Source organism: Schistocerca cancellata, chromosome 2 (assembly GCF_023864275.1).
Source record: "Schistocerca cancellata isolate TAMUIC-IGC-003103 chromosome 2, iqSchCanc2.1, whole genome shotgun sequence".
Taxonomy (NCBI): domain Eukaryota; kingdom Metazoa; phylum Arthropoda; class Insecta; order Orthoptera; family Acrididae; genus Schistocerca; species Schistocerca cancellata.
This window is the reverse complement of record NC_064627.1, coordinates 613,601,097-613,627,320: the sequence shown is the minus strand read 5'-3', so window position 1 is coordinate 613,627,320 and position 26,224 is coordinate 613,601,097. Positions and strand designations below refer to the sequence as shown.

Below are 26,224 nucleotides of genomic sequence, written 5' to 3'. Positions count from 1 at the left end.
AAGACCTTTGGGAAAGTGCAGTGCAACTGAAATTGATCATGGTCTTAGGTCTGTATGGCCCACAACGTATCTGTGCAAGAGGTTCAAGTCTATGTTACTTATTGCAAAAATGTTTATTCATCCATCTTCAGATCTGCAAATTTCGGTCCGGGCGCAGCATGTGAAGGTTGCTGTGGGTGGACGGGTTACTCCTGTAACCGAAATTTGCAGATCAGAATATTGTTCTAGAGGAACCGAAACCGGTCATGTGAACAAACATTTTTGCAATCAAGACACATTATAAGTAACATTGTATAAAAGCGAATGCGGTATCCCATCAGATATAATGTCTGTTTTTGCAATATGCGAGGTTCAAGGCATTAAAAAAATTATTTCACCTCATTCACTACATACACTCCTGGAAATTGAAATAAGAACACCGTGAATTCATTGTCCCAGGAAGGGGAAACTTTATTGACACATTCCTGGGGTCAGATACATCACATTATCACACTGACAGAACCACAGGCACATAGACACAGGCAACAGAGCATGCACAATGTCGGCACTAGTACAGTGTATATCCACCTTTCGCAGCAATGCAGGCTGCTATTCTCCCACGGAGACGATCGTAGAGATGCTGGATGTAGTCCTGTGGAACGGCTTGCCATGCCATTTCCACCTGGCGCCTCAGTTGGACCAGCGTTTCGTGCTGGACGTGCAGACCGCGTGAGACGACGCTTCATCCAGTCCCGAACATGCTCAATGGGGGACAGATCCGGAGATCTTGCTGGCCAGGGTAGTTGACTTACACCTTCTAGAGCACGTTGGGTGGCACGGGATACATGCGGACGTGCATTGTCCTGTTGGAACAGCACGTTCCCTTGCCGGTCTAGGAATGGTAGAACGATGGGTTCGATGACGGTTTGGATGTACCGTGCACTATTCAGTGTCCCCTCGACGATCACCAGTGGTGTACGGCCAGTGTAGGAGATCGCTCCCCACACCATGATGCCGGGTGTTGGCCCTGTGTGCCTCGGTCGTATGCAGTCCTGATTGTGGCGCTCACCTGCACGGCGCCAAACACGCATACGACCATCATTGGCACCAAGACAGAAGCGACTCTCATCGCTGAAGATGACACGTCTCCATTCGTCCCTCCATTCACGCCTGTCGCGACACCACTGGAGGCGGGCTGCACGATGTTGGGGCGCGAGCGGAAGACGGCCTAACGGTGTGCGGGACCGTAGCCCAGCTTCATGGAGACGGTTGCGAATGGTCCTCGCCGATACCCCAGGAGCAACAGTGTCCCTAATTTGCTGGGAAGTGGCGGTGCGGTCCCCTACGGCACTGCGTAGGATCCTACGGTCTTGGCGTGCATCCGTGCGTCGCTTCGGTCCGGTCCCAGGTCGACGGGCACGTGCACCTTCCGCCGACCACTGGAGACAACATCGATGTACTGTGGAGACCTCACGCCGCACGTGTTGAGCAATTCGGCGGTACGTCCAGCCAGCCTCCCGCATGCCCACTATACGCCCTCGCTCAAAGTCCGTCAACTGCACATACGGTTCACGTCCACGCTGTCGCGGCATGCTACCAGTGTTAAAAGACTGCGATGGAGCTCCGTATGCCACGGCAAACTGGCTGACACTGACGGCGGCGGTGCACAAATGCTGCGCAGCTAGCGCCATTCGACGGCCAACACCGTGGTTCCTGGTGTGTCCGCTGTGCCGTGCGTGTGATCATTGCTTGTACAGCCCTCTCGCAGTGTCCGGAGCAAGTATGGTGGGTCTGACACACCGGTGTCAATGTGTTCTTTTTTCCATTTCCAGGAGTGTATATAACTAATATGCCATTTACACTAATACCCAAAACAATTAAACATTTACCATGTTAAGTACGTATATGTACCTATGTATAGCTGTCAGTGATATGTGAAGCATCGGCTCTTTCTCTGTAAGTCGTTCATTGTGTGACTGTCCCTCTACCATAAGGGTAGGGGACAAGGTTCTAGTTCGAAACAATGTGTTATATTATTACTTACTAAGGCGCATGATCAGCGCAGTATCCCGAAACCGTCAGTACTTTATATAGGATGTCTTTGCTAAGAGTCGTTACGTGCCCTTTCTCTAGAGTTATACCAGATATTTGCCATTTCCGTCTTGAATTGTGTAGCTAGACTCAATCCTAACATACAATGTTCGTCTAGTCTTTCATATGACTTCCAGTGTCTACAGAAGGCACCGGTTTCTTGCTCTTTACACGCAAAATGATTTAGTAAGGAGAGGAATTTTACGTGCCCATACGATATAGCGCTCCCAAATTTAATCCACTGCAATATATATTTATAACTCTACATAACTGTCTGTAACTAAAGAATTAACCACATATTTCAAATCGATTTAATGTATTATATAGGTCCTGAAGATATAGATCTCGAAAAAATTAAAAATGCTGCAAAAAACACAACCTTACGTCTAAGAATAATAAAAAAATTTTTAGAAGATGGTGGAAACTGCTTACGTAGTCTCTAGAGTACACTCCCTCGTATGATTCTAAGATTGGTAACTTGACTGTAGTATCTAGGTACTGAAGTTCCTATTCATACAATCCTGTAGACACAAGAGTGTCCTCTTCAAAATGGAAAGCTCTTTATACTGCTCGGTATAAACGATCACTGACTTCCGTTCACCTCCTTGCATCAGGATTCGAGCAGTACTGCATTAAAAGATAAGCTATATTGAGAGAAAAAAATATTGCTTTCCAGCCTGTGCCTAAATTGAGTTGTACTAATGTTAATAAGTATTATCAGCAATTTATAGAAACTCGCTTTAGTAGAAATTTGACTTCTCATTGCGGATTTGACAAGTACTGCCATTAAGAGGTGTGTGAAATATCAACTCAACTGTGTTGCTGAGAAGTGGCATTTAATTTCCGTATACACCTTTCTTTCCGTTTCCTCGCCTCTACTACAGTGACTCACAACGTAAAGTAAGGAAAGGAAAAAAGAAGCAAACTAAACGATCCAGTATGGTAATCAGTTTTACTGAATGCTGTAGTTGTAATGCTGATAATACATATGAAACAGCGAACGATAACAGATCTTTTCAAGTACAAGGAAAGTCAATCTGCTGCTAGTTGCAGCAACCAGAGTTCACGGAACGGAAAATGAGAAGGGAACTTAACGATAATATTCGATGATGCCATCGGGTGTCCAAACATATATAAATGAAAATATAACGCAGAGAGCAGTAGTACTTTTTGTCGAGTACAATGAAGGCTGCTTTGTTGTTTGTTGCTGGTAAGTATTGGCAGAATTTATAACCTTTCATTCACGATAGATATTTTTACTAACCTCCATTTTACATATTTCGAATGAGCACTTGTTAATCTTCGCTATTGTGAAGCTTATCTCGTCTACTGTAAGCTATATTGAGTCGTCAGCAGAGTGCAGTAAGCAACTGTGTAAAGCACTTTGAGCACATAACATTCTTGTTGTATAATAACATAATACTCACATATACTCTCCTGTGTATAAAACTGTTTCACAATAAATAGAAACAAAGCATCTAATACGAAGATTGATGCTTACCGGTAGAATTTAAACAGTTACGACCCGATCGTTACTGCACGAGTATTTGCTGTGTACAACAAACCTACAAATAAAAAACACAAAAAAAAGAAAGACAACGAGCGGCTGTCTTACTGTAGAAAGCCGTAATTATGTATCACAAAGTTGTATGAATGAGTTTACAAATCAGGAAAAAAGGTTTTCCGAAACGATTGAAAGCTGCATTTGGTAAACAGCTAATGACACTAAATTCAAGCGAGTACTGGACAACAAAGGTCATGCACGAGCCTAGATGTAAAAAACACGCGTTAAATGAACACTAAAAACGTAAATTTGTGATGAAATAATTTTAATAAAAATTTTAACTGCGCCATCAACACTTCATAGATACTGTATTGCGTCACGCAAATCACGATAATGCTGTCTCTTTGAAAATATCTTTAGTCGTGCCCGGAAGTAATTAATTCCTTATCAGATACTATTCGAAAAGTGCCGTAGAAACTTTCCTTCAAGCAACATCCTATTGCCAGTACAAATGTTATGTAGAGAAATGCCATTTACAGAACACAACATAAAATCATAAAATTATTTTGGCTACAGGATAGCGAGTATCCTTTTGACACTCAAACATGTATTGCACTTATATCACTTTTCGTTTCAACTGATTGTCTGCGTTACCATAGCAGTGCTGCACCATATGAAGAACCATAGTTACTATAACAATGATTAGTTGATTGAAAATGAGTTGTAAATTTAACGGATCCTGTTTCTTTTATCGATGTTTTTTCCCTTATGTCTTTCTCGGAAGTTATGATGAGAAGATAGGACTACGTTGGTGGTTTGACTAGACCTGACTAATGTTCCAAGAAAGCTACTATTATACTGGCATGCGTACAACACAACTAGGAAACAACTGGATGGATCTTACTTTGCGATGAGTTGCTTGAGGTACGATGTAATGCTTTTTATGAAATTCAATATAGACAGTGGGCTCTTTTTGATTAGCGATCAACTTGAATAAAGTTGGACCACACTCCGGTTTTCATTAACTCTAAAAACCTTCTTGCAACCATCTTCTACGCACATACACGTGCTCCCTCACTTATATCTTACCTTTCCCCTTATTATAACACCACTTCCACCGCAATTTTTCATTTCTGCACCAAAACACATGTCTGTACCACAACGCAGATTGTTCGCAACTCATCCCACCGCGAGTTCTGACGATAACGATATCGTCGTTACAGAAATGTATGAGACGTTTCACACAAATATAACCTCCCTGGCATTGCCAGAGTATTTGCAACAATGACTTGACCTAATTATATGTTATTTATTCTTCCAGCATGTATTATAGTCTCATAAAATATCATTTATGACTAAATTCACAAGTACATACAGTTGCAAAAATGGTTTTAAATTGATGAAACCAAGTAGCTGGGAAATAAGTGCGGCACTGTGTCGTAGTTTTACAAGCTATTACATACGATCTGCATTTGTGAGCCATCTCTAAAGGAGGTGATCAAAATGGAGTTTGGTATTTTCTTTGTGCACCAGCAGGCATTAATTTTCTGGCAATTTCAGAGAAAAAACGACAACGTAAATGTTTTTCATTAGCTGTTCAAAATACATACTGGTTTTGTTAGAATTAACGTATCTCCTGCACTTGCAATTAGCTGTGAATATGATTTACAGTATCACCAAGTACACGTAGCTCTAAAAGTATAAAACTTAGAGCTCATGTCTTCGGGACATTTTGCTTATGTTTGCATCCAAACTACCACCTCCCAGACTATGGGACACTTTTACACTGTGTATATTGTGAACTGTTATAGCCATATCAAAGCTCGCGGTGGTACCTTTGAAATTATCTTTCCGGCTATGACTTTTGTTCCATTAAGAGAGTTGTGTTGAATTATTTCTGCAGTGAGTTACCGAATAAAATCATAAATCACATCCGATATCCGGTATTCTCGGACGTTATCCACTAAATGACATTTCTGAACTGTATCGAATATTGTTCGAAATAATTCGAGAAACGAGGCTTCGATGTGGACGACATTGCACATAATGTGATTCCTAATTGATGAGTATCACGACTTCTGTTTGCTGTATCAGTTTGGTGTCTTATGGAGGAGACTTCCATCCTCCAAAACGTTCATCATCCGTGTCCTCATTCGTGGGTGTAAAAGGGGTTCATTTATTCTGCAACTACGAGTTAGGCATTGAGTCATGTGTGCTTTTTTCGAGTCGCTTGGAATATTTTGTCGCTCTTTCGACCCACAATTAACTTCTGCTGGAAGGGGAGAAAGTTGTGTATAGGACCTTAAAGACATCTTCTCAGATGCAGATACCTTTCCACCACAGACCGGTTTCAGTTTCTATCACTTGATCAGTTACCTCAATGTCGACTAGCTGGATCTTTTGAGACAGCGAATCTTCCTTCCGCGGTGAAACAGTTTCGGAAAAACGACCTTCTCTCCTTGATCTTGATCTGTACCAATACGTGTTAAGATTTTTGGTCAGATCGGCTAGTGACTGTTTAATTTAAATCTTAAGGCTGCTTTCAGGTTTTCTTTCAACAAGGCTCTGAATTGTATTGGAGCTCTTATTGTTTTGACAGAAACTTAGTAACTGTAACTATGACGGTCTCTGTATTTCACTGAAACCTTACTCCGCACATACAGGTCTAAGATGCCGTTTACAAATAATCGTAGTTTTGACCATTTTGTGATTCACACCCTCGTCACTAAAGGAGCTGAATATTCGATCTTGACAGCTGAAATGCACTGCAGTTAAAATGCTGATATTTCTTCTATCTATATCTATCTATCTATATCCGAATCCCGCTACTGCCGGGTCTGGGTGCTGACGAGTTCTCTCCATTTGGCTCGGTCCTCCCACCACTTTTATTCCTTCACTTGCTGCCAGGTCACACCTCTCCTTTCAACAGATATTCTCACTCCCATTTTCCACCGTGTTCTAGGGCGCCCTCTAGGTCTTTTCCCATCCATCTTAAGTTCTTCCATAATTTTGGGGAGTCTCTGCCCATGCATCCTCTTAACATGCCCATACCATCTTAATCTCTTTCTTTCAATTTCTTCTCTCATACTTTCTTGTTTGAGGTCCTTTCTAATCTCTACATTCCTTATTCTGTCCATTCTTGTTTTTCTCTTAACTGCTCTGAGAAATTTCATTTCCCCTGCTTGCAGTCTGCTCCAGTCCCTTTCTTTCATTGTCCATGTTTCTCCACCATAGGTGACAATAGGGAAGTAATAATTCTTATACATCAGGAGTTTTCTTTTTTTTATTTCTTCTTTGGGGGAATTTTTTCCTATATCCTGTAACATTCTATTGACACCAGTAACCGTTGAATTACCAGCAGCCCTACGATCACTGAGCTTCTCTGTCATAATAACTGATTCGCGGACTTTGTTACATGTAAGAGACTTCCCGATTAGTCGCTTTTGTAACTAAAATGCTGGAGGTACATGTCAGGTATGAAATGAAATGAGCGTATATCATTTGTCAGCAAAATTGCCCAGAACAGTCTGATGCAAATCCTGCATGTGGCATCAGTTTTAATCGAAACCAAATAATAGGTACATGTATTTTGAGAGTTAGTGACTGGTTTTGCAATCCTTTTACACTTGAGAAGTAAAGAACCATGACGCTAAGCTGTGATACATTCTGGAATGCGCACGCAACACCTCTTGTAGGAATGGTGAAAAGAGGACTTCAGTTTTATTTATGCATCAAAAAATTATCTGCACCAATTACGTTTTGCTGACTTAGAATAATAGTTTTCGCAATTTTCTTTCATCTTAGAGTGTTGTTGGAAGCAACATAAGTTTTATATCATTTGTCTGCGTGTGTGTTATTCAACAATTTTTACCATCCGGTCGACTGTTTATGTCCTCATAGCAATTAAAATACCAGAAAATGTAAATCTTGGATTCCAATTTTAGCTATTCTAGGATAATATTTTGGGAATATCTTCTTACGCATGTCATACAGCCTTCAAAATACAGAGATTGAGTCTTGCGTAACACTGCATTCACAGTGTTTGTTTGTGTACATTGAACTGTAACGTAAGATGTCACGTTCTTCGTTGTCTCTATGAAATGTTTTGGTGTGCTGACTGAAAAATTTTCTCATGCTTTTCATTTCAAATGTTTCTTTAAAAACTATAAGAGGGGCTTACAAAATGTAAGACGTACTGCAATAATGAATAGCAATGTAAAATGCGCTACAAGTCACTAACTAAGCAAACTACTATCAAAAGGATTAAAGAAAGGTAAAGATAAATACGAGCAGGCACATAAAAAACAATGTTAAACAATAAGTAGCATAAACAAAAATATCTGAGGGAGAATCAGGTAAGAATTAGAAAGCCAAATACAGCGCACATAATAGATGCTATGGAAGAAAGCGAGTGCAATGAAAAAACTGTTATACTCTTTACAGAAAACTACGTAGTTAAACTCACAACAAATATCCAACAACACAGTTGCAAAATAAAATCAAACTTTAATTATTGGAAACATATTTCTTGATCACAGAGTATAAAGAGAAGTACAAGAGCCATAAGGTTACCATATTAAGATTTGATTACAAAGAACACAAGGAAACAGGTCCAGTAATATTAATAGCAAACTACAGATCCAACAGTGAGAGGATGCATGTCTCCTTGGTAGATGCCATCGTGCCGGAGAACATTTAACTGCATGGAGGGGTGGACACGGTCCCGAAGCACAAGCGCATACTACTTTAGATCCATTATGGCTTCCATTATGAAGACTCACAGACACGAATACATTCCTCAGACCATAACGCTCCCTCACTCATTGCATGTTGTTGGCCTTGAGACGTTTCACGCGGTACACGCCACCCGCCTTATACCCGATCGAGCATAAAACGCCTTTCGCCTAAAAAGGCCGCTCAAAGCAGGTCCGGTTCAGGTATTTGAGTGAAAATTGAACCCTTCGTCGCCGGTGAACAGCAGTCGACGTGAGTGTACGAATCTGGCACCTGCTGTGGACAGCGGTAAATAGGAACTTTTGCTGGCTGGTCGTTGAGCAGACATTGTTGGTTGCCCCTCGGTTCATCTGGGGCTTCTTTCCCTCAACTGTTGCATGCCTATTCATCCGTACACATTTCCGCAGCTGTCTTCCACTCCTGTCATCTATGGTCCATGCTGCCTGACTGGTCATGGTGTTGGTTTTCGATTGTGCAGTTTTGCCATCCACAGTACACTTTAAGCAGGGCGACGCTTGAAAAGTTTACAAACTGAGGCGTGCATCCACCCTTGGCCCGAAAGACAATAATCAGACCCTTTTGGACGTCAGATAAGTACCTACGTTTCCGAATTATGACAACGATTGCACTGTCTCACCGCGGCTCCCTGACGCGCTTTATATAGCCTCCACTGTTAATGCTGCGCCCTACCTTCATTGAGTGGTTATCTCGCGCTGATGCCGAACAAAGGCGGTGGTCACGTTACTGTGACGGAACAGTGTATGTACTAGTATCTTGGATTTAACGTAGATATGAAAGAACTCTGATGTCTCCATCGTATAATTTGCGAAACATCACAACAAGTTGAGTGAGACGTTCCATGCAGGCTGTCACTTCTTTGCCCCTAAATTTAGTTTGAATGTAACAGAAAAACAAACAAATACTAAGGGTACCTATTAATCTTCTCAATCACGTGACTTTCAGAGGTCGAAACAGGAACAACTTTTTATAGGTTACGTTCATTATCTTGATTATGAGCAAAAGACTTTACATAGTCACCCACTTGGAGATATTTGTGCTTTTCAGTGACACCCCAGCTACATGATCGTAACGATTAAGGCTTCCAGCTTCTGCAATACTTTTTATTCCTTACTACAAAGTGTAGAGCGGTCTGTCAGATGTCACAACCAACGAAGAGCCCAACTTTTTCAGCCAAATATCTGGCTAGCTTTTAGTGGGGCTGTGCCTAACTAGATAGGAAAACATTCCCAAACTTAAGTGAGGAAAGTTATAATATTGTCAATTTAATTGTGAGATAATAACAACCCAACAAGAACCTGAAAGACCACTGTATTTGTATATTGGAGCACGAAATTAATTACGAGAACTTGTCCTGTCACGAGCATAGCATGCATGTCGCTGTTGATTTTTTCTTTTTTATTTTCTGGGACGAGCGGACTGTTCAAATAACGCATATAAAGCACACAGTAATGTCGCAGTGATAAGTTGGAGAGTTGCACTAGCAGCCATTAGACGAAATAGCGATCTGCAATAACGTTAATTGATTTTTACAGCACTGGTAGTAGTGGCGGAGATCCACGGACAACCAGAAGAGTCCACCACCGACAGCATCGGAAATGAGGAACTAAGCGCCGGCAATATCACGGCTGAGAGTAGATTTCTGGGGAGGTCGTCGTATACGGAAGATGACGATGACACCATTTGCGTTGCAGCAGACAACAAATTCTACTTGTATGCTAATTCGTTGAAGCTGTATTATTGCTACAACCAACTACCGAAAGGTAAGTTACTTTAAACAGAACTGTTTTCTGTTCAAAATTGACATAATAAAACCAGTTTGTTCAGCATAAAAATTCGTGTATGGTCCCACAGCGAAAGTGAAAATATGAGTGAAATCAAATCATCAAGGAACAGTGGCTACCCTTGCCTCACCGAAATTACGAAATTGCAACTCTTCATGATTCTCCACCAAAACCATTCAGAGCAATTTGCTGCGCATGTTTAGTCCACCTTTTATAGTAATTTTCTTGCCCCTTAAAGCTGCTGCATGTTTTTCACTACACACCCTTGAATTCTTTTAGGAGGATTATGTCGTGTAACGCGACATGAATTACGCAATGGGCCATAGTTTCCACATTTTACGAAAAGATATGTTAAACAGGCGACGGAAGCTGCCACGAGTGCCGCGGTCCGTAGCGTGTGGTTAATTTTCACAGTGAATGTGTTGGTAGTGAAGTACACACACCTATACTAAGCTTAACACTATAAACCGATAGGCAACGTACATTTCTTCATACCCTGTAGAAGGCCGACAACTGGATTAGTGTGTATAAATAATACCCGTCATACGCTTAGGAACAAGTAGAAATAGACTTGACCGTTTAGAAAAGTTTAAAATTTAGTGACGCGTTTACATAGAGACAAAGAATTAGGTGAATTGGGCAATGACAAGTGTACGTAATGAACTACATCTTATCGGAAACATCATGTTGGCGTTAAATTAGGGCAAAGACTCATTCACTGTCTTAGTGACACATCTACAATGTAATATCGGACCGAAATATAATCTACTTATGGACGATGGATGACACACCGTACTAGCAATCAACCGTATACCTATTGCAAAAAGTGTCCCAAATTTCAGGAATTTATAAATATCAGCATGCCTCATATTTTAATTAAGAGTCAGTGAAGGTTGAAAAAAGAACCTGGTAAAAGCACGTTACTTAGGCCTCACCAAAATATCGAGAAAGAAGGAGAAGTGGCGTTGTCGGAGTACTAGTTAAGATTTTCACTGAGTTAGAAATTGTGCCTGCAGGCGTGATGGTTAGCACGAGAGTACATGAGAGTTAAATAATTAATCTGTCGATGGAAATGTCTAGAAAACAAGCGGTAAAATCTAGGTGCATAGTAAGTTTGTAACTACACAACAACGATATTATTAACTTGGCTTTTCGTGGCCACTGTTGGAAGCAGGCTGTTACATTGCAGTCATCAAGAACAATGGTTAAGGAAAACGCACCATCTATCGAAGCTTTCAGGACAGCTGTGCTAATACTGTGTAATTTTCATCGTGTCCTAGCAAAATATCACGATTAAAACTCTCGTTGAGCCGACCGAAATTTTCCAGCCCCAGGTGCCATAATATTGCGGACGATTAAAAAACAAAATGTTCCCTCGCATCTCGCACAAAGCTAAAGTCCATAACTTCACATGGATCGTGCAGAGTAACATGGGCGCAATTCAAAGAGAATAATTCTTCGAACTCTATTAAAATGTGAATCTTCTAGAGTTGGGGAAAATGAAAGGTGTCACCACTAGAAACAACATTTTGGTCATCTTGCGCTCTCCATACTCGGAATTCTGAGTTATGGATAAAGGTACCGGATTCATTCAGTGTTTCTGTAGTTAGTTTGCGTCGTTTAGCATCCGAAGTTCTGACTTTGACGATAGCCTCTGACAGTACGGCGCAATTGTAAGTTCTTCGTGACTGCGTTTATCTGTTGCCTATTCAAGTGTAATAACTGAGTTTCTGTCATCGATGAATCTCTTTCTGTGCCCTTTGATGTTCGTGACTATTAAGTATCACGAAGGCTACGTCCTATCACAAATCAGCAAACATCTATCCCGTTATCTGTCTAAACTGTAAAGATGATTTTACTTCAGTGCGATTTCTGCCTAATAATTCTAACCGTAATAAACTTCAGATCTTCTTTAAAACAATCTACTATCTCTTAACATGCGTACTACTACTGCAAGAGTACAAGAGAGAAATGAAGTTAACATCCCCATTGCCGAGTTACATTGCAGTTACAGCCAACTTATAGCTCAATGCGGCTGCAACTCTCTTCTAGGATAAATGTTATCTTTGGTCAATTTATGGTCTGGGCTTTAAACTTCGTAAATAATAACTTCTTGAATTCTCTCTTTAAAGTTTCTGTTTCGTATCATATGGCATTCTTTCATTCAGTCCTTTCTTTATGATAAGCGTTAGTATTTACATGACATTCTTCTTAAAAAAACTGATCAGAGTGTAAATTTTGTGGTCAGTAACTGTCATCACTCTCAATATGACTTATTTTGCTATTTCTTTTTGCAACAAAAGGGTGTTCATTATGGCTTCTATAATCGGGTTATTATAACTGGTTGGTGGAACATTCGGACGGCAGAATACCGTTGCTGACATGTACACGAAGGACAGAGTAAACGCACTTCATCCAGTCACGTTGGATCATTCTTGTGTTAATATGCTCTCGTGCGGCGCCAATTTCCACTTAGATCGTTCACGTTCGACTAAGTTTTAGGGTTAGTGGGGACCAGAAGTGCTGGCGATTCTCAAATCACAAACTCAGGGATGGCCAGATCAGTTCCCAGCAAACGAAAACGAGGTCCCTCAGATTATCGTCATTTGGCACGTCTCAGGATACATGTCTTGATTATTGAATGCTTCGCGCTCCAGGAGCATAACCCCCCTCCCTAGAGGAACTTGGTTGTAGTGACATCCTTAAACTTTAGAAATATGCCATAAGTTAGGTTTACTCGCGTGGTCAATCTTCCAACTGTCTGCTATAGTACCAGTAAGGATAGGAACCCTGTAACATAGCACACAGGTGGAACCCCACATTATTTCTGATACACGACCATAACATAATCTTGTCACATTGGTGAGAGTGAGATTCATGCTGTGTAAAAAAGGCGAAGAGTTTCAGTTGTCTTATCACTAGTAAATTTAAACTGCTATCTTATTTTTAAACTTCCTATCTTTATAAAAGCACATTTTTCTTCGTTGCAGTTTACGTGGTGAAACCAAAGAGCCAGTGTAAACCTTACCTGTCAGATTGTCCCAGGAACTAGGAGTATTGTTAGTCCGTTGGCTCAGCTTGGATCGCCTGCGAGGGAGTGAACACTAAATCGCTGACCTGCTGACTGAAGACACCTGCTATTTCCAGAGGAGCCAAGAAACTGCAAGAGCGTCAGAACTTGACTCTTTTACTTAAACATAACCGGTGGAATCTACACATCTTATTCTGTGGCAGTTTTTGATTACTTCACGACACGCAGTAAATTGCATGACTGTAAATATTAGTATTAAAAACATTGCATTTGTATTATTTTTATATTTCTGTTGTTTCTATAACAGTTGTATGCCGACGCAATAAAAGTGTAGTTTCATGACGTCAACTGTTATATTAAACGGTAGAAGATATTTCTCTACCTACAGGTTCACGTAAATACTGATAAACTACGGCTTGTTATTAATAACATTCGTCCGTTACACACGCTGACCTCCTACATTCCCAATATCAAGTTTCAACCGTAACACACTGACTGCCACGAGGACACCGGCGTCCACAGCAAAGACTCACGACTGACGCCACGGCTGGACCTTTCCTGGCCTGGGAAATAAGTGAAAAATTTGTAATCCAGAGGAAATGGTGTCATATCTCACGGTTCTATACGGATTTATTGGAAGCAATTATGCAAAGCAGACATTGAAATATCACGCGAAGATGCGGGTTCACATTATCGAAGTAGTAAAAGTGACCGTGTAGCGTCTCAGTTACTAGATATTCTCGCTTGAAGCGTAAGTACAAGTGCTTGCTGAAAAGTAATGTCTCCGTATTTTTATATGTTACAACTTATAAATCTTTTTAAATAAAATAAACTTTATTGACATTCTACACCCTTTTTCTTCGTGTCACTATGTTAATCCAAACGAGACAAAAGTTTCTTGATACCCTCACTGTAGAATATTTTACTTTGTTGAAGGGGCCACAACATTACTTCTACTTGCACCGCTTCACCACTATCAAAGTGAAACCCTTTGAAAGTTTTCTTAGGATTTTGGAAAAAGATGACGGTAGGATGGGGCCTAGTCGGGGAGTATGGAAGATGCTCTGTGGCCTCCTCGTGTACAAGGTGTAGGGTTGTTACACACGTCGCAGCGCTTGTGCATTCTTTGACGTTGTCATGATGAAGGAAATGTAGCTCCATCCGTGCAAGAAGTCTTCGATTATTCGTCTTTTCAGTTTCTTGAAGGAATACAACAAGCTGTATCTCGAGCTCTGTCACACTCACGTCACACACCGCCATGTCATACGCTTCAGTACATAGCCCTCGATCAGCAGAGGGTTGCAATTGCGTTATGAAATTGTGAAAGTCGATCGAATAATATGCACGACGCGTAATAGGGTAACCTGCATTGTTAACACAATGAAAAACACAGAGGCATGCATTTCGTCTTATCAATATCTGCTTTCTTTTTTTCTTGGATAACATCAGATATCCAAGAAAAAAAACATGATGCAAAAGGAATGCTACAAAATAGTGTTATATCAATAAAAAGAAAGATATATCTAGACAGGTAAGAAAATCGTTATCAGTTAGATTAAGGAAGCCATACATTATAATTTATTCTGCTCAGTACTAAAATGAAATGTAAATCCCAAATGGCCACAAAACACATAATTTTCTTGGTAGGAGTAGGCAACATTATACACGATGAAGAAAAAATTCCACAAGTCACGATCGGCATTTCATTGCTCATGCCAGTTCAAGACAAAAGTGTGTCAACCTAATCTTAGTCCAACTCACTGGTTAACAGAAATGCGATTCAGAAAATGAGGCTCTGGTAATGCTGTTACTGCATGCAGTGGGGTTAAGAACAAGTAGCATTAATTCTGGGCTGGGGTGGAGCTCTCCCATTAGCTCAGTGAGTCGGGAAAATGCCGTGGGAATCGGAGACTTGGACTCAATGATGTTCAAGTTCAGTTTGCTCCAAACATTCTTTTTCAGTTAAAGCATCAAACAGTATCCAGTTGACACCTCCAATTGCGTGATGTTGATTTTTTCTTTCTGTCTTTACTTAAAATTAAGACAGAATATGAACTTCTTACATATAAAACGTCTGCTTTGCACTGTCCATGAGATAATTAAAAGCTGTTGAAAATAATAATGCACACAATAACATCGTCGGTATCCAATGAGTTACAAAAGACGCAGTACGTAGGGGACACTAAATTGAACATTACGTTACACATTATAATTCCATTCTAGACATCCATCGTCCAGTCTCATCTTCACAGTTTAGGAAAGGCGTTCAACTACCTTGCATTTGCAAACTTCGCAACTAGCTGTATCATACGTTGCTGGACCCTACACAACACGTCTGCATCAACTTTTGTTATGTTTCCCTCCCCCGATGCACTCGCACATTCACACAGCAAATTAGACTCTAGTGGATTAATGTTGAGAGATTGTGGAGTCCAGAACATCGAAAATCCATTACCCATTCATTTCCACAGAGCGAGGTGCCGCAGTGGTTAGACACTGGACTGGCATTGGGGAGGACAACGGTTCAATCCCGCGTCCGGCCATTCTGATTTACGTTTTCCGTGACTTCCCTAAATGACTCCAGGCAAATGCCAGGATGGTTCCTTTGAAAGGGCACGGCCGACTTCCTTCTCCTTCCTTGCCTAATCCAATGAGACCGATGACCTCGCTGTCTGGTCTCCTTCCCCAAACAACCCAACCCCAACCCCCATTCATCTTCCTGGAAATGCTTCTGTTCCAAAGTGTGGCACTGCACTAGCGTTCCGAAACCTAAGGTGTAACTGAACACCAAGAGAAACTTTTCCAACGCGCAAGGAATGTACTGCAAAGGAATGAACGGTGCAAGGGCACATGCAAATTGTCCAGTAACAGGTAAGGGATCAAAAGCACTTCTTTGACCATTCTAGCCTATAGATTTATGTTGCTGCATCACGAACACAAGCCATGTGCAGGCGTGGTTTTTGGAGAATTTTTCTAAATTTCATGCAGCAATGGCTGTAAGGTAGTAGTTAAGGAACCGAATGTCACATCGGATGGCTTTTGCGGGTTACGTTGATATTTAGCAGACGACTCGGGGACGCAGGTTTACGACGCCGCACATCGGAGAGAAGGCAAGGCAAGGCGGGCACTGTATACAAGTGTGATGAAATCAGGGCAGCACAGGAAACTGACGTGCTGTGAAGAACCGATACATTGCAGGCAGTACCGCACCTAATGAACTGTATGTAGGGACCGAAGGGGGCAGAGGGGACCTGACGCTGTAACTATTAAAGAGCATGCCACTTGTCTCCTCCAGAGGAAATACGTCAGGGGTGTAGCCCAGAGGCGAGTGAATAACGATTGTTTAATTTGCACGCCAACCTCGACGACATTCTGGTGATGAATCCCGTCGGCCAACCGAACCGCTGAAACTACTACCAACCTCCGCTGCACGGCAGCGCAATAGCTGCGGAGGGGCGGGCTGGAGCTGCACCGGCGCGAGGAGCGAGATGGCCGCTAGCCTCCGCTCTTTGGGTGACATCGTCTGGCGGACTGCAAGCTGCTATTGGCTGTCGCGGGTCGGAGGCACCAACTAGCGACCTCCACGGTGAAGTGCAGTCTGCGGTCACTCACGAATATGCCCTGGCTGCTAAGGCTCACTATAACGATGGCGGCCAGTTATTTGCAATTCGGCGCTGAACGTGGGGTCCAGACGTTGTGCATGAGGGAGCAGCCAGACAGGTTCCAGGCTACCTATGCAGCCAAAACCCGCGGCGACCCCTTAGCCGTGACGTGAGTAGGAGCGCTACGTCTGCAACGCAGGGTGGCTGGACGCCGATGCAGCAGTTTCCACCACTGGTATTGGTGCTGATCCACGCATGGACGCCACTTGGCGCCATCACTGGGATCGGTGGAAGGCCTGCTGTTTAACTTTGATGCAGGAAATTCAACGAAACAGTTGCCGATTTTTCTCTGCACGCTTAGGCGTAAGTCACCCCTCTCTACCAAATCATACCTCCCTGGCGTTCCGACTTATTGCAACCCCTGAGCGCTACAGGGCGGTTGTGAAATGTCACGTTCACAGGTGACACGCAGGTTGTATTCCAATCAATGATGATTGTTGTGAGTTGAAAATAACTTCAAGAGTGAAGGTAGACCCTCAGTCTATCCCACGTTACTTTTAAAATGTTCAATACCTTTACTTGGTGCAGAATACAGTCACATAGCTATACTCGTCCATTTCGGTCTTCTGGCCACTGGTGCTGAATTACCTTGCTATGATACAAAAACAGATCATTGTGCATCACTTTAGAAACCAGTTTTTCACGTATCTGGAACTGCTTTTGGTGATGTTGTTGAATGATTTACAGAATTCAGTTATCTGTTTGTGTAGTAGTTTTGTCCTTGGGCGATCACTGTGCATTACTTGTATACGAACGTTACCTGTTTCCCAGAAGGCTGTGTTTCAGGTGACGAAAACGATTCTCATCTAGATGGCGTCTTCTGTGGTACTGTGTAGCATATGCACGAGAAACAGCAGGCTTTTGACTGGAAACACTCAGCATCCAAAACGATGTATATCTTTTGTGCGTTTCGTCGGGAAGCTGCCCTACGTAAAATTGACAGCAGTAGCCATGGTTGTCCACTATGCAGTCAGTAGACTCATACACTCAGGTTAATGGATCCACCTCTCACGCCATATGTCACGAGCACTTTATAGGCCATTGTCCTGTGTTGAAATGATTCCCAAGATACAAACGGGAAGAGCTAGGTATCGTGAATCCAAAATATGAAAAAGAAACCCGACGAGGATTTGAACAATGTCTGAATGAGGCTGTAGGTTTGATGTCTCATTGGACCACTCAGTGACCTGCAAGGTGTGGCACGGTTATGTGGAATGACACACAGTTCTCTTTACATTCCGATGCCCTACACGATGTGACAGTGTTGACAGCTCCTCGTTTTCACCCAATATGTGTTTTCTAAACGCAACTGATCTTATTTTGACACAAAATTTTTCCATTAGGATCTGGTTAAAGAGTTGTATCCTGGTATTTATCCGTCACTCTGTATACTGATTAAGGAAGTTAGCGAACAAGAGTATGTAATAACAATTACTGAAATTACAAACGGCTAGAAAACAAGAATGTTGCAAAGTGGGAGTTGTTGTTGTTTACGTCATGGTTGGAATGAGCTCTCCAAGCCTCCTTATGTCTCAGATTGTGACGTTTTAATTGATCCCTTTATCTAGTCCGGTTCAGCCCACAATTTATTTTTCTCCCAAGTTCTGTTCAGTGCCGTCTTATTTGTTAGGGAATGTAGCAATCTTATCTTCAGCATTATTCTGTTGCACCTCATTTTAAAGTTTCTATTACTTGCTTGTCCAAACTCTTTATTGTTTATGTTTCACTTCCATAGACGTCTACACTGCGAACAAATACCGTAAGGTAAGATGTCTTACACTTTCATTTATAAACAACGTTACCGTATATCTCTCCTTCAAAGACACTTGTCTTGGCATACATCCACTCCAAATCGGCTACCATAGACGTCCGCGTTCACTCTCGCCTTTTTTATTCGCTTCAATTTTTCTATCTTCTCCATTCGTCAAATGAATGCACTATCAGAGCGTAGCGTATCCCGGCGTATACAATCTTCTAAAAACAAACAGAAATACAGGCGGGAGACATCGTTGACAACCTCTAATATTTCTGCAGAAGCGCACCTAGCCACTTTCAAGACAAAACTGCAATAAGCAATCGCGATGGAAACGAATTTAATAGTTCCGCTTTCGCTGAAAGTCTGTGAAGATAACACACACACTGTCACCAGTAGCGCCGACACAAAGATGGCTGTCGTCATGTGACCAAACCCGCAGATTCCACGTGTGACCAATTCGTAGTATTAAATAATTCTCGTACTAAATCGCACGAAATCATACTCACTTCACGAAACGTAATTAAAAAAAAATTAACCAAGTTCGTCTTTGTTTACATCTTTAATTCTACTAATTTTGTTTAAATAATTACATTTTCAGTGCAGATTATAGCGTTAGTTGTTTGCTGCTGAGTGAAAGTCCCGCACCAGCCGTCTGGACGAAAGCGAACGCCCTTTGGAGGTGGGTAGCGGCCGAACCTCCTCTGACGCCTCGCGGGCACTGGGACACTGGCGCAAAAAATGTTACCGGTGTCTACGCGGCCGCAATCCGCTACTTTTCTCAAGTCGCAATACAGCCATTCACTCACCCTACTAACGTTAACTTTACACTGGAAAATGTTACTGCATATATTCTTAATAAACTTTCTATGTTCAAGAAAACCTGTGACTGGTGTAACCTAATGGACTTTACTGCAAGGCGATCATTTATCCTGGGCCTCTACCCAAAACACAATATGGATGAAGGGGCTCGATGTGCAAAATCGGTGGGGCACACAAGATTGTACAATGTCTGACCTACCTTCTATCAGATCCATCCAAACCGAAGGAGCACACCACAGCAGCCTCGTAACCTTACCTTAGTTAGGCCCACTGTAAGAAATACTATTCCTAAAATTTTATTTTCGTTGGCCAGGTCTGATGGAGCAGTTTTGAAATCTTTAACCGTTTTTCTTTTACTTTTTTTTAGTGTTGACATTGCCTTTCAACGGCAGTATTTTTTTTTTTACATTAATTTACTTCGAAACTCCATGGAAGAAAATTTGGACTGGCCAAGTGGCAGCCATCTTTACCTTTGAAAAACTTGTTACGTTAATTATAAATTAGCAAGAAAAGCAAATTTAAATTTATAGCAAAATTAATGTTATTCAGTGGACTGTAGTTTATTTCTTTGAATAAAGCGACCACTTTTAAAGATGGTGTTATAAACCAAAGGAATTACTTAGAGTGAAAGTCTCTCTCTTTCTACTATGGAGCAGTTCGTAATAATAATGAATTTACTTATTGCACCTTTTACTCAATTATTAAACAAACACGCAATTTAACTTTCAAACTCTCATTACATAATATACATGACCAGGAAACAGGACTGGTGATGGCTTGTGGCACGAAATTTTGGAGAATAAGTTTGCACATCTTCTATTTTTGCATTTCAAAGTAAGTAGAGTGTAGCCCATTACATGTTTTGAGATCAAACAAACAAGTCTATAAAAGTAAAGCTTGCCCTGAGTTGCGTGCTGGAGGGCTCATAGTACTGTTGGTACAACAATTTCGGTCGGCTCTTCACGTCCCCAGTGATCGAATCCTTATTGATAGGTACGTCACAAGCAGGAGCCATCTTTACTCGTCGGAGCGTCGGCCGACATTCATTATAAAATTATTCCGATAATCTTGGTTTCCGAATTGATACATACTGGAGACGACTTTGGGGCATAAAAGCCGTGCCGTCCGAATATCTGGTTGCACTTTAGCACCAAATAAGCCTCACCTTAGAGGACCTATCACAGCCCGATACAAATGCTGTGAAGGCTTCCACGTAATTGCATTTCTTTCCACCGTCTTTTCCCTTGGCGCTCCTCTCGCCAAGTCCACCTCAACTTCTCGTCACGTAAATCCCTTTGCACTGCCGCTCATGGTATTCTGTATATTTGATTAACATATTAACCGTGAAAATTTGCCCTGCGGTGGTTACAGTCATTACAATTTTTTCATTGAATGGCAATAACATTTTCTTATCGTCAATTTACAATTGGGTATGAAGTAATTCGTTTATGTCAAAGAGTTTTGCATACAAACATAACCATTTTACACATTCATTTGCTCACTCCCATTACATCTCTCTATAGCACCTAACATCGATCTTTCAACATACCAGTACCCTAAAGCAAAGATAAAAAATATTGAAAAATTTATTTACATTTTAACGCTGGCTTCACACATGCCGCACATTTCGTTAAATCTTCCTGAAGGGATGAGCTTAACGAAATGTTTCTTCAGTAAAACTCTATTCCTCTATGATCAAAATTATTGCTATACCTTCCATCAAGATAACACCTTACCAAGCGAAAAACACAAATCTAGGTTACATCAAAATTTACATAACTACTATTCCTACACCATCTCCTCCTCTTATTTTTGCATATTTGGTCCACTCTTTGGTAAAATACACATTACTCATTACTTGCTTGTGTTCAAATTATAGATTTTTCTATGTTACTCTTATAACTTCAAATAAAATTGGCCCAAAACATTAACACGTGCAGTAATTTTTCGTTTAGCTTGCGTTTCTAGTTACGCTTGCAATTCCGACCTTCGAATGAAGTAGGCGATAGCTTCTATTTAAAGAAACTTGTTCCAGAATGTTAGGTGAGTTTAATGCACCTTTCGAAAAGTGTTGATGACAGAAAGGTGGTGTTTTAGGGCACAGCCTTCGAGTGCATCAGCCAATCACATCGAGAGACTGCAATTTTTTGCCATACTTACCGCAAAAAGGCACTATCAGCTGTTGGTACTTCACACCACTAATTATGTCATATACATAATGCTGCAGCGTCCATTGCTCCGAGGAAAGGATCTTGGAGGCAGGTATGATATAGGTGTGATATCACAAGATGTGGGATGTTTCTAGTCTTGGATTTTCCATTTGACTTCGGACAGTCGGACGGAATGCTCTTATTGCACGGTAAAGCAACCCACCACACTGCCAATCGGACTAAGCCAGGTCTTCGACAATTCGGTTGAGAAACGCTGCAACATGCTCCGTTCCGCCAGAACCTTTCTCTGCGTGATTTTCTCACCTTTGGTGACCTGAAGAAAGACATGCATGGACGTCCGTTTCTGCCGGTCAAGGAAGTACAGTTGCCAATGCGCCTGTGAATCCGTCACCGGCCGACCACATTTTACGAAACAGGAACTGTTCATCTGCTGTCACAATGGTATAAACATCGTAATATGTGTGGTGACTCCTTTTGACTGGAACCATTCCAAGATACCCTTGCTAAAACAACATGTACGCAGGACACATTTCATTAAGTGACATAAAAGTACAACTTCACTAAGTATTTACAGCTCATTACAGATTATTCTAAGTGTCTTCCACAACATGGCAACTGGTTAATAATGCATATGTACACACACTCTTCTACGTATACATACACTTGTACCAAGTACACATGTGCTTCGTACTGAATGTGAATGGTCGAGTTACATGGACTTTTATCTACAAAACGTGGAATCTAAATTCATACATAAATCATTATGTGGACATCAGCATTGAAAACCATTTTAGATGCTGCTCATTAAATAGTGGTGTGTGTATGGCCTTTAATTTTGTTTATCCAGGATATACTAACAAGTAAGCACCAACATTTAGAATAATGCCTATTTCAAACGGACCAGTATATAATGTTTCCCTGTTGTTATCTTTTCTATTCACGAGAGAGGATTTTGTGTGATTACTGATGAGGTCTCTACCTCCTACATTTAATCTTTGCATCTCGATACTTTTTTGTATTCTCCAGTGACAGTTGGTCTGTCAACTTACTATGTGACTTGTAATGTGTATGGTGAATGGAGGGCAGGATGTTGCTGTCGGGTAGTAAGCTGAGCAGAATGTCTGTTTCATTTCAAATTTTTAACAGAAATTAAGCCAACCTGTCAATATACCTGTTTCCTGGCTTCTCGAGCCAGCGACAGCGCAACTGTGTAATAGCTTTCATTAGTGTCAATTAGACATGGCAAAAAGTTTGCTATCGAATAGAGCTCTGTATGAATAAGGTGGCCTACTCTAATTGACACACTCCTTATAGCAACGCTGCATATCTGGCAGGTAGAAATATTTCGAACATCGTAGAACGATAAAGTTCTATGTACTGCAACGATTGAAACAATTTATTCTAATTTTATAATGAACTTTAAAAGAAAAACACATTCCATGAAACACCGGTAACCGGTAACGTAATTAAAATATTTGATGGACAATGCACTTCAAGCTGTAAATCTAATTTTCAGTGTCTTAAAAATTCGCCAACTGGCACATACTGCCACACTCGCAACCACACACAATACAAGACAAAACCAATTGATAATTAACACAAAAATCCACTGATCGAAAACATGACTAACAGGCATTGTTTGATTACACACAGCGAATCATGTCACCAGAAATAAAAATTGTTGCTGACAACATCATCGGCACAACCGTTGCGCAGCAATTCTAATTCCTGATTAAACACATAAAACTTCAGGATTATTACTTGGTACAGACAGCAAAGAAGCAATTCCGGCTAACACCATGTGTGACAGTCGATATCTTTAGCAAGCAAAGTGTGTCATTGTTGCAGAGGGCAGGGTGCCCCTCACAAGGCATTGCCACACTGAGCTAAGCCATAAGCAAGAAGTGTAGAGGACGCATTGTGATTGCAAACAATAGGTTAATATGTGTGCCATTCAGAATTGAGTAGTAATATGTGACATCTCAGTTTAGCGGTTGATGACATCTTAGCATTCGTGGGGAGAGCGAAAGGAGGGAAAACCGACAATAACTGAGACTCCACAGTGAGGACAGGTCTAGCTTCAGGTCTAGTTTAAATACCTTCCATTTCAGAAAACACAGTGTCGTTGTCTGGTCATACTGTATGAATCTGATTCTGACAGCATGACAGTCATGCTGGTTATAGCGTAAACTATTTCTGCAACTCGTTATGAGCTCCCACTGCCTGAGTGAAGACTGTTTCCAAGACATCTGCCAGCTGGCCGTGATGGAACACAGCCACTGTAAACTACTGATGCTGTTTGGTCACACCCGAGATTGACAGAAGACGCCGTGAAGCCGGCCATATCGAGAGACTGCAAGCTAGTGATTTTAACCCGTTCGGAGAGATACTTGAGTACCACCCACCTGGCTCTACATGCTACAGCCACCATAGCTGTATGTTGTATGCTATGTTGGGTGTCCGGGGCTTCAGCCTTCATGTCAATCGCCATCCACGTTACACTTTTGTTACATGTCACTCCATCTTCAATATCATGTCTGTACCTGCGTCAAATCGCTGTCGAGTCCCGACACAACAACCACAGCCGCCAGAGTTCTCCATTCACAGTCTTTGTTGTGCATCGGCGTGCGAATCGGCGCTCCTGCTACAGAGTAAATGCTGCGCTGTGATGCAACTAATGCATATTACATGTTTGCAACAGAAGGTTCTTAACTTACCGCAAAATACTGCTAAGTAAATAGCAATAGCTGTTAACAGTAACTTTGGCGTTAGCAATCAGGCACTGAGATATTTATCCTCTGAGGGTGTTAGCCCTGATATTAAAAGTAGGGAAGTTAACTGTGCGATTAGATTCACTCTTCCTATAAAGGTGTTATTGTGAGCCATTAATTCTTAAATAAAACCCTTAATTTAGATGTAGACAGTGTTCAGCGTACGAACTATATTTGCCACCACGAAACAGATTGCGATATGGTGCCTATTCTATAAGATTCAGTTAAAACTGAACACGGCACATATACTGCCTAAACAAATGTATGTTGTGAATAATAATCAACTCTGACAGGTAGACGGAAAGTTCCACCATGACTGCAACAGGCAAATCATTTGCAGCCAGGCAAACGGCAACAACAAATTTTCCTCACACAGGTGTGCAATCAGTTTCTTAAGAATAATCACTACAGATGATATTAAATAACATCGAGTCACTTATCCAACGTACATAAAACAGAATCCAAATAGCCTCACGTCCCTCTGACTTACTGGAAGAGTGCCTCAATGTCGAACGAATCAGTGTAGCGGGAATATGAAGAGGAATGTGGCATCAGTGGAAATCTGGATTGAGGCAGGAGGAATGCTAGGTTAGTACCTGCAGTTGTGCAAAACCGTGTTGAAGCGATCAGGAGACGCAGGTCAGACTCCCGTCTTTGATACAAAAATGCGCAGAAAAGTGTAAGGTACAAATTAGACAGATGCAACTAAATATCATTGCAGAGCAAGTGGGATATCAAGTGGGATGAGACGTGAAACGGATTGTGGACTGCAGTGTAACGCATGCTATGGTAATGCGTGGAGCTGTACAAAGCCTCTGTGCGCAGGGGGTTGCCGTAGTAAGCGCATTTACCTACTAAGCAGGAATCCTGCTTTCTGCTCTTGGCCTTGCAACAGATTCTTATTTTTGACTTCGGTCTATCAATATATGTTTGAAACTTATAAACTTGCCTAGAACCACATAGTTTCATATGATCTATATGTAGACTTCTTCATTTGAGGTCTGGGCATCGAGGAGAGAAGTCCAGTATTGCCATAAACAAAACGTTATAAACTATTATTCTGAAGCAATAGGGTTTGGAAGTAGTAACTACATTATTACAAACTGACTAACAATTTATTATAAAAAATTACTTCTTCTGATATATAATATACAATCCTTTGTTGTTTATTACATTTTTTTACACTACTTCTTGCAGTACGCATATGATTTTTTATTTACAAGAACTTACTGTTTATTAACAGTTTGTAATTATTTGCTACTTCCATAGCATTTTTACGTAGATTTTCTGAGATCAGATTTGTTTGCTGTATTTACACACTCATACACACACACACACACATACACTCGATCATTTTCTCAAGAGATTTTATTGTAGTGGATGAAATTCAAATACCTCACAGTCTTCAGTAAACAACAGTTTCACACCCTCATTTGTATTAGAGGACTGCTATGCTACGAGAGAAAGTAATATTTTGCCAACAATTTAATGCTTTGATCCAGTAGGTGGATTCACTTAATGAAAATAGTATGTCCGCTCGTTTCGTAAAGAACTAGATTGTTAGGAATTCGCTTAGACACACTTCCCCAGCTCCTAATAGAAGTACGAACTTTGGATTAACGAGCATATCTCCCAATGAAACCTCATTACTCTGAATCATCATATTTTTTTGAGAATGTATTAATTGGCATTTCTGAAGACGAAACATTAGTAATCGAGGATTGCATGAGTCAGACATGTGTCTAATCATAATGAAGAGTGATCAGTTCCTCATCAAACATCGGATATTCCCAGGTGCATACAAGGGATTTTTCCTGTAAATACGTATTAGTTGCGAAACAAATTTTTCTTTTACTATTACATAACATTTTTATAGGTGTACCAGTATGGGAAACAGTTACGTA

The 26,224-nt window shown here is 41.2% G+C and overlaps 1 protein-coding gene across 2 annotated transcripts in view; it reads left to right on the top strand.

Annotated features, from left to right (window-relative positions):
- The first annotated feature begins 3,226 nt into the window (after nt 1-3,226).
- Nucleotides 3,227-26,224, top strand: part of LOC126162271 (uncharacterized) — a 199,866-nt gene continuing 176,868 nt past the window's right edge. Inside the window, exons 1-3 of one of the 2 annotated variants that reach the window (XR_007535044.1) lie at nt 3,227-3,280; nt 9,862-10,089; nt 13,101-13,529. Coding sequence is in view for 1 of the 2 variants with exons in the window: in XM_049918671.1 (XP_049774628.1) it covers nt 3,253-3,280; nt 9,862-10,089 (256 nt within the window). In the remaining variant the exon portion in view is untranslated. The remainder of the gene's footprint in view (nt 3,281-9,861; nt 10,090-13,100; nt 13,530-26,224) is intronic. The other variant, XM_049918671.1, reaches the window with a different exon arrangement.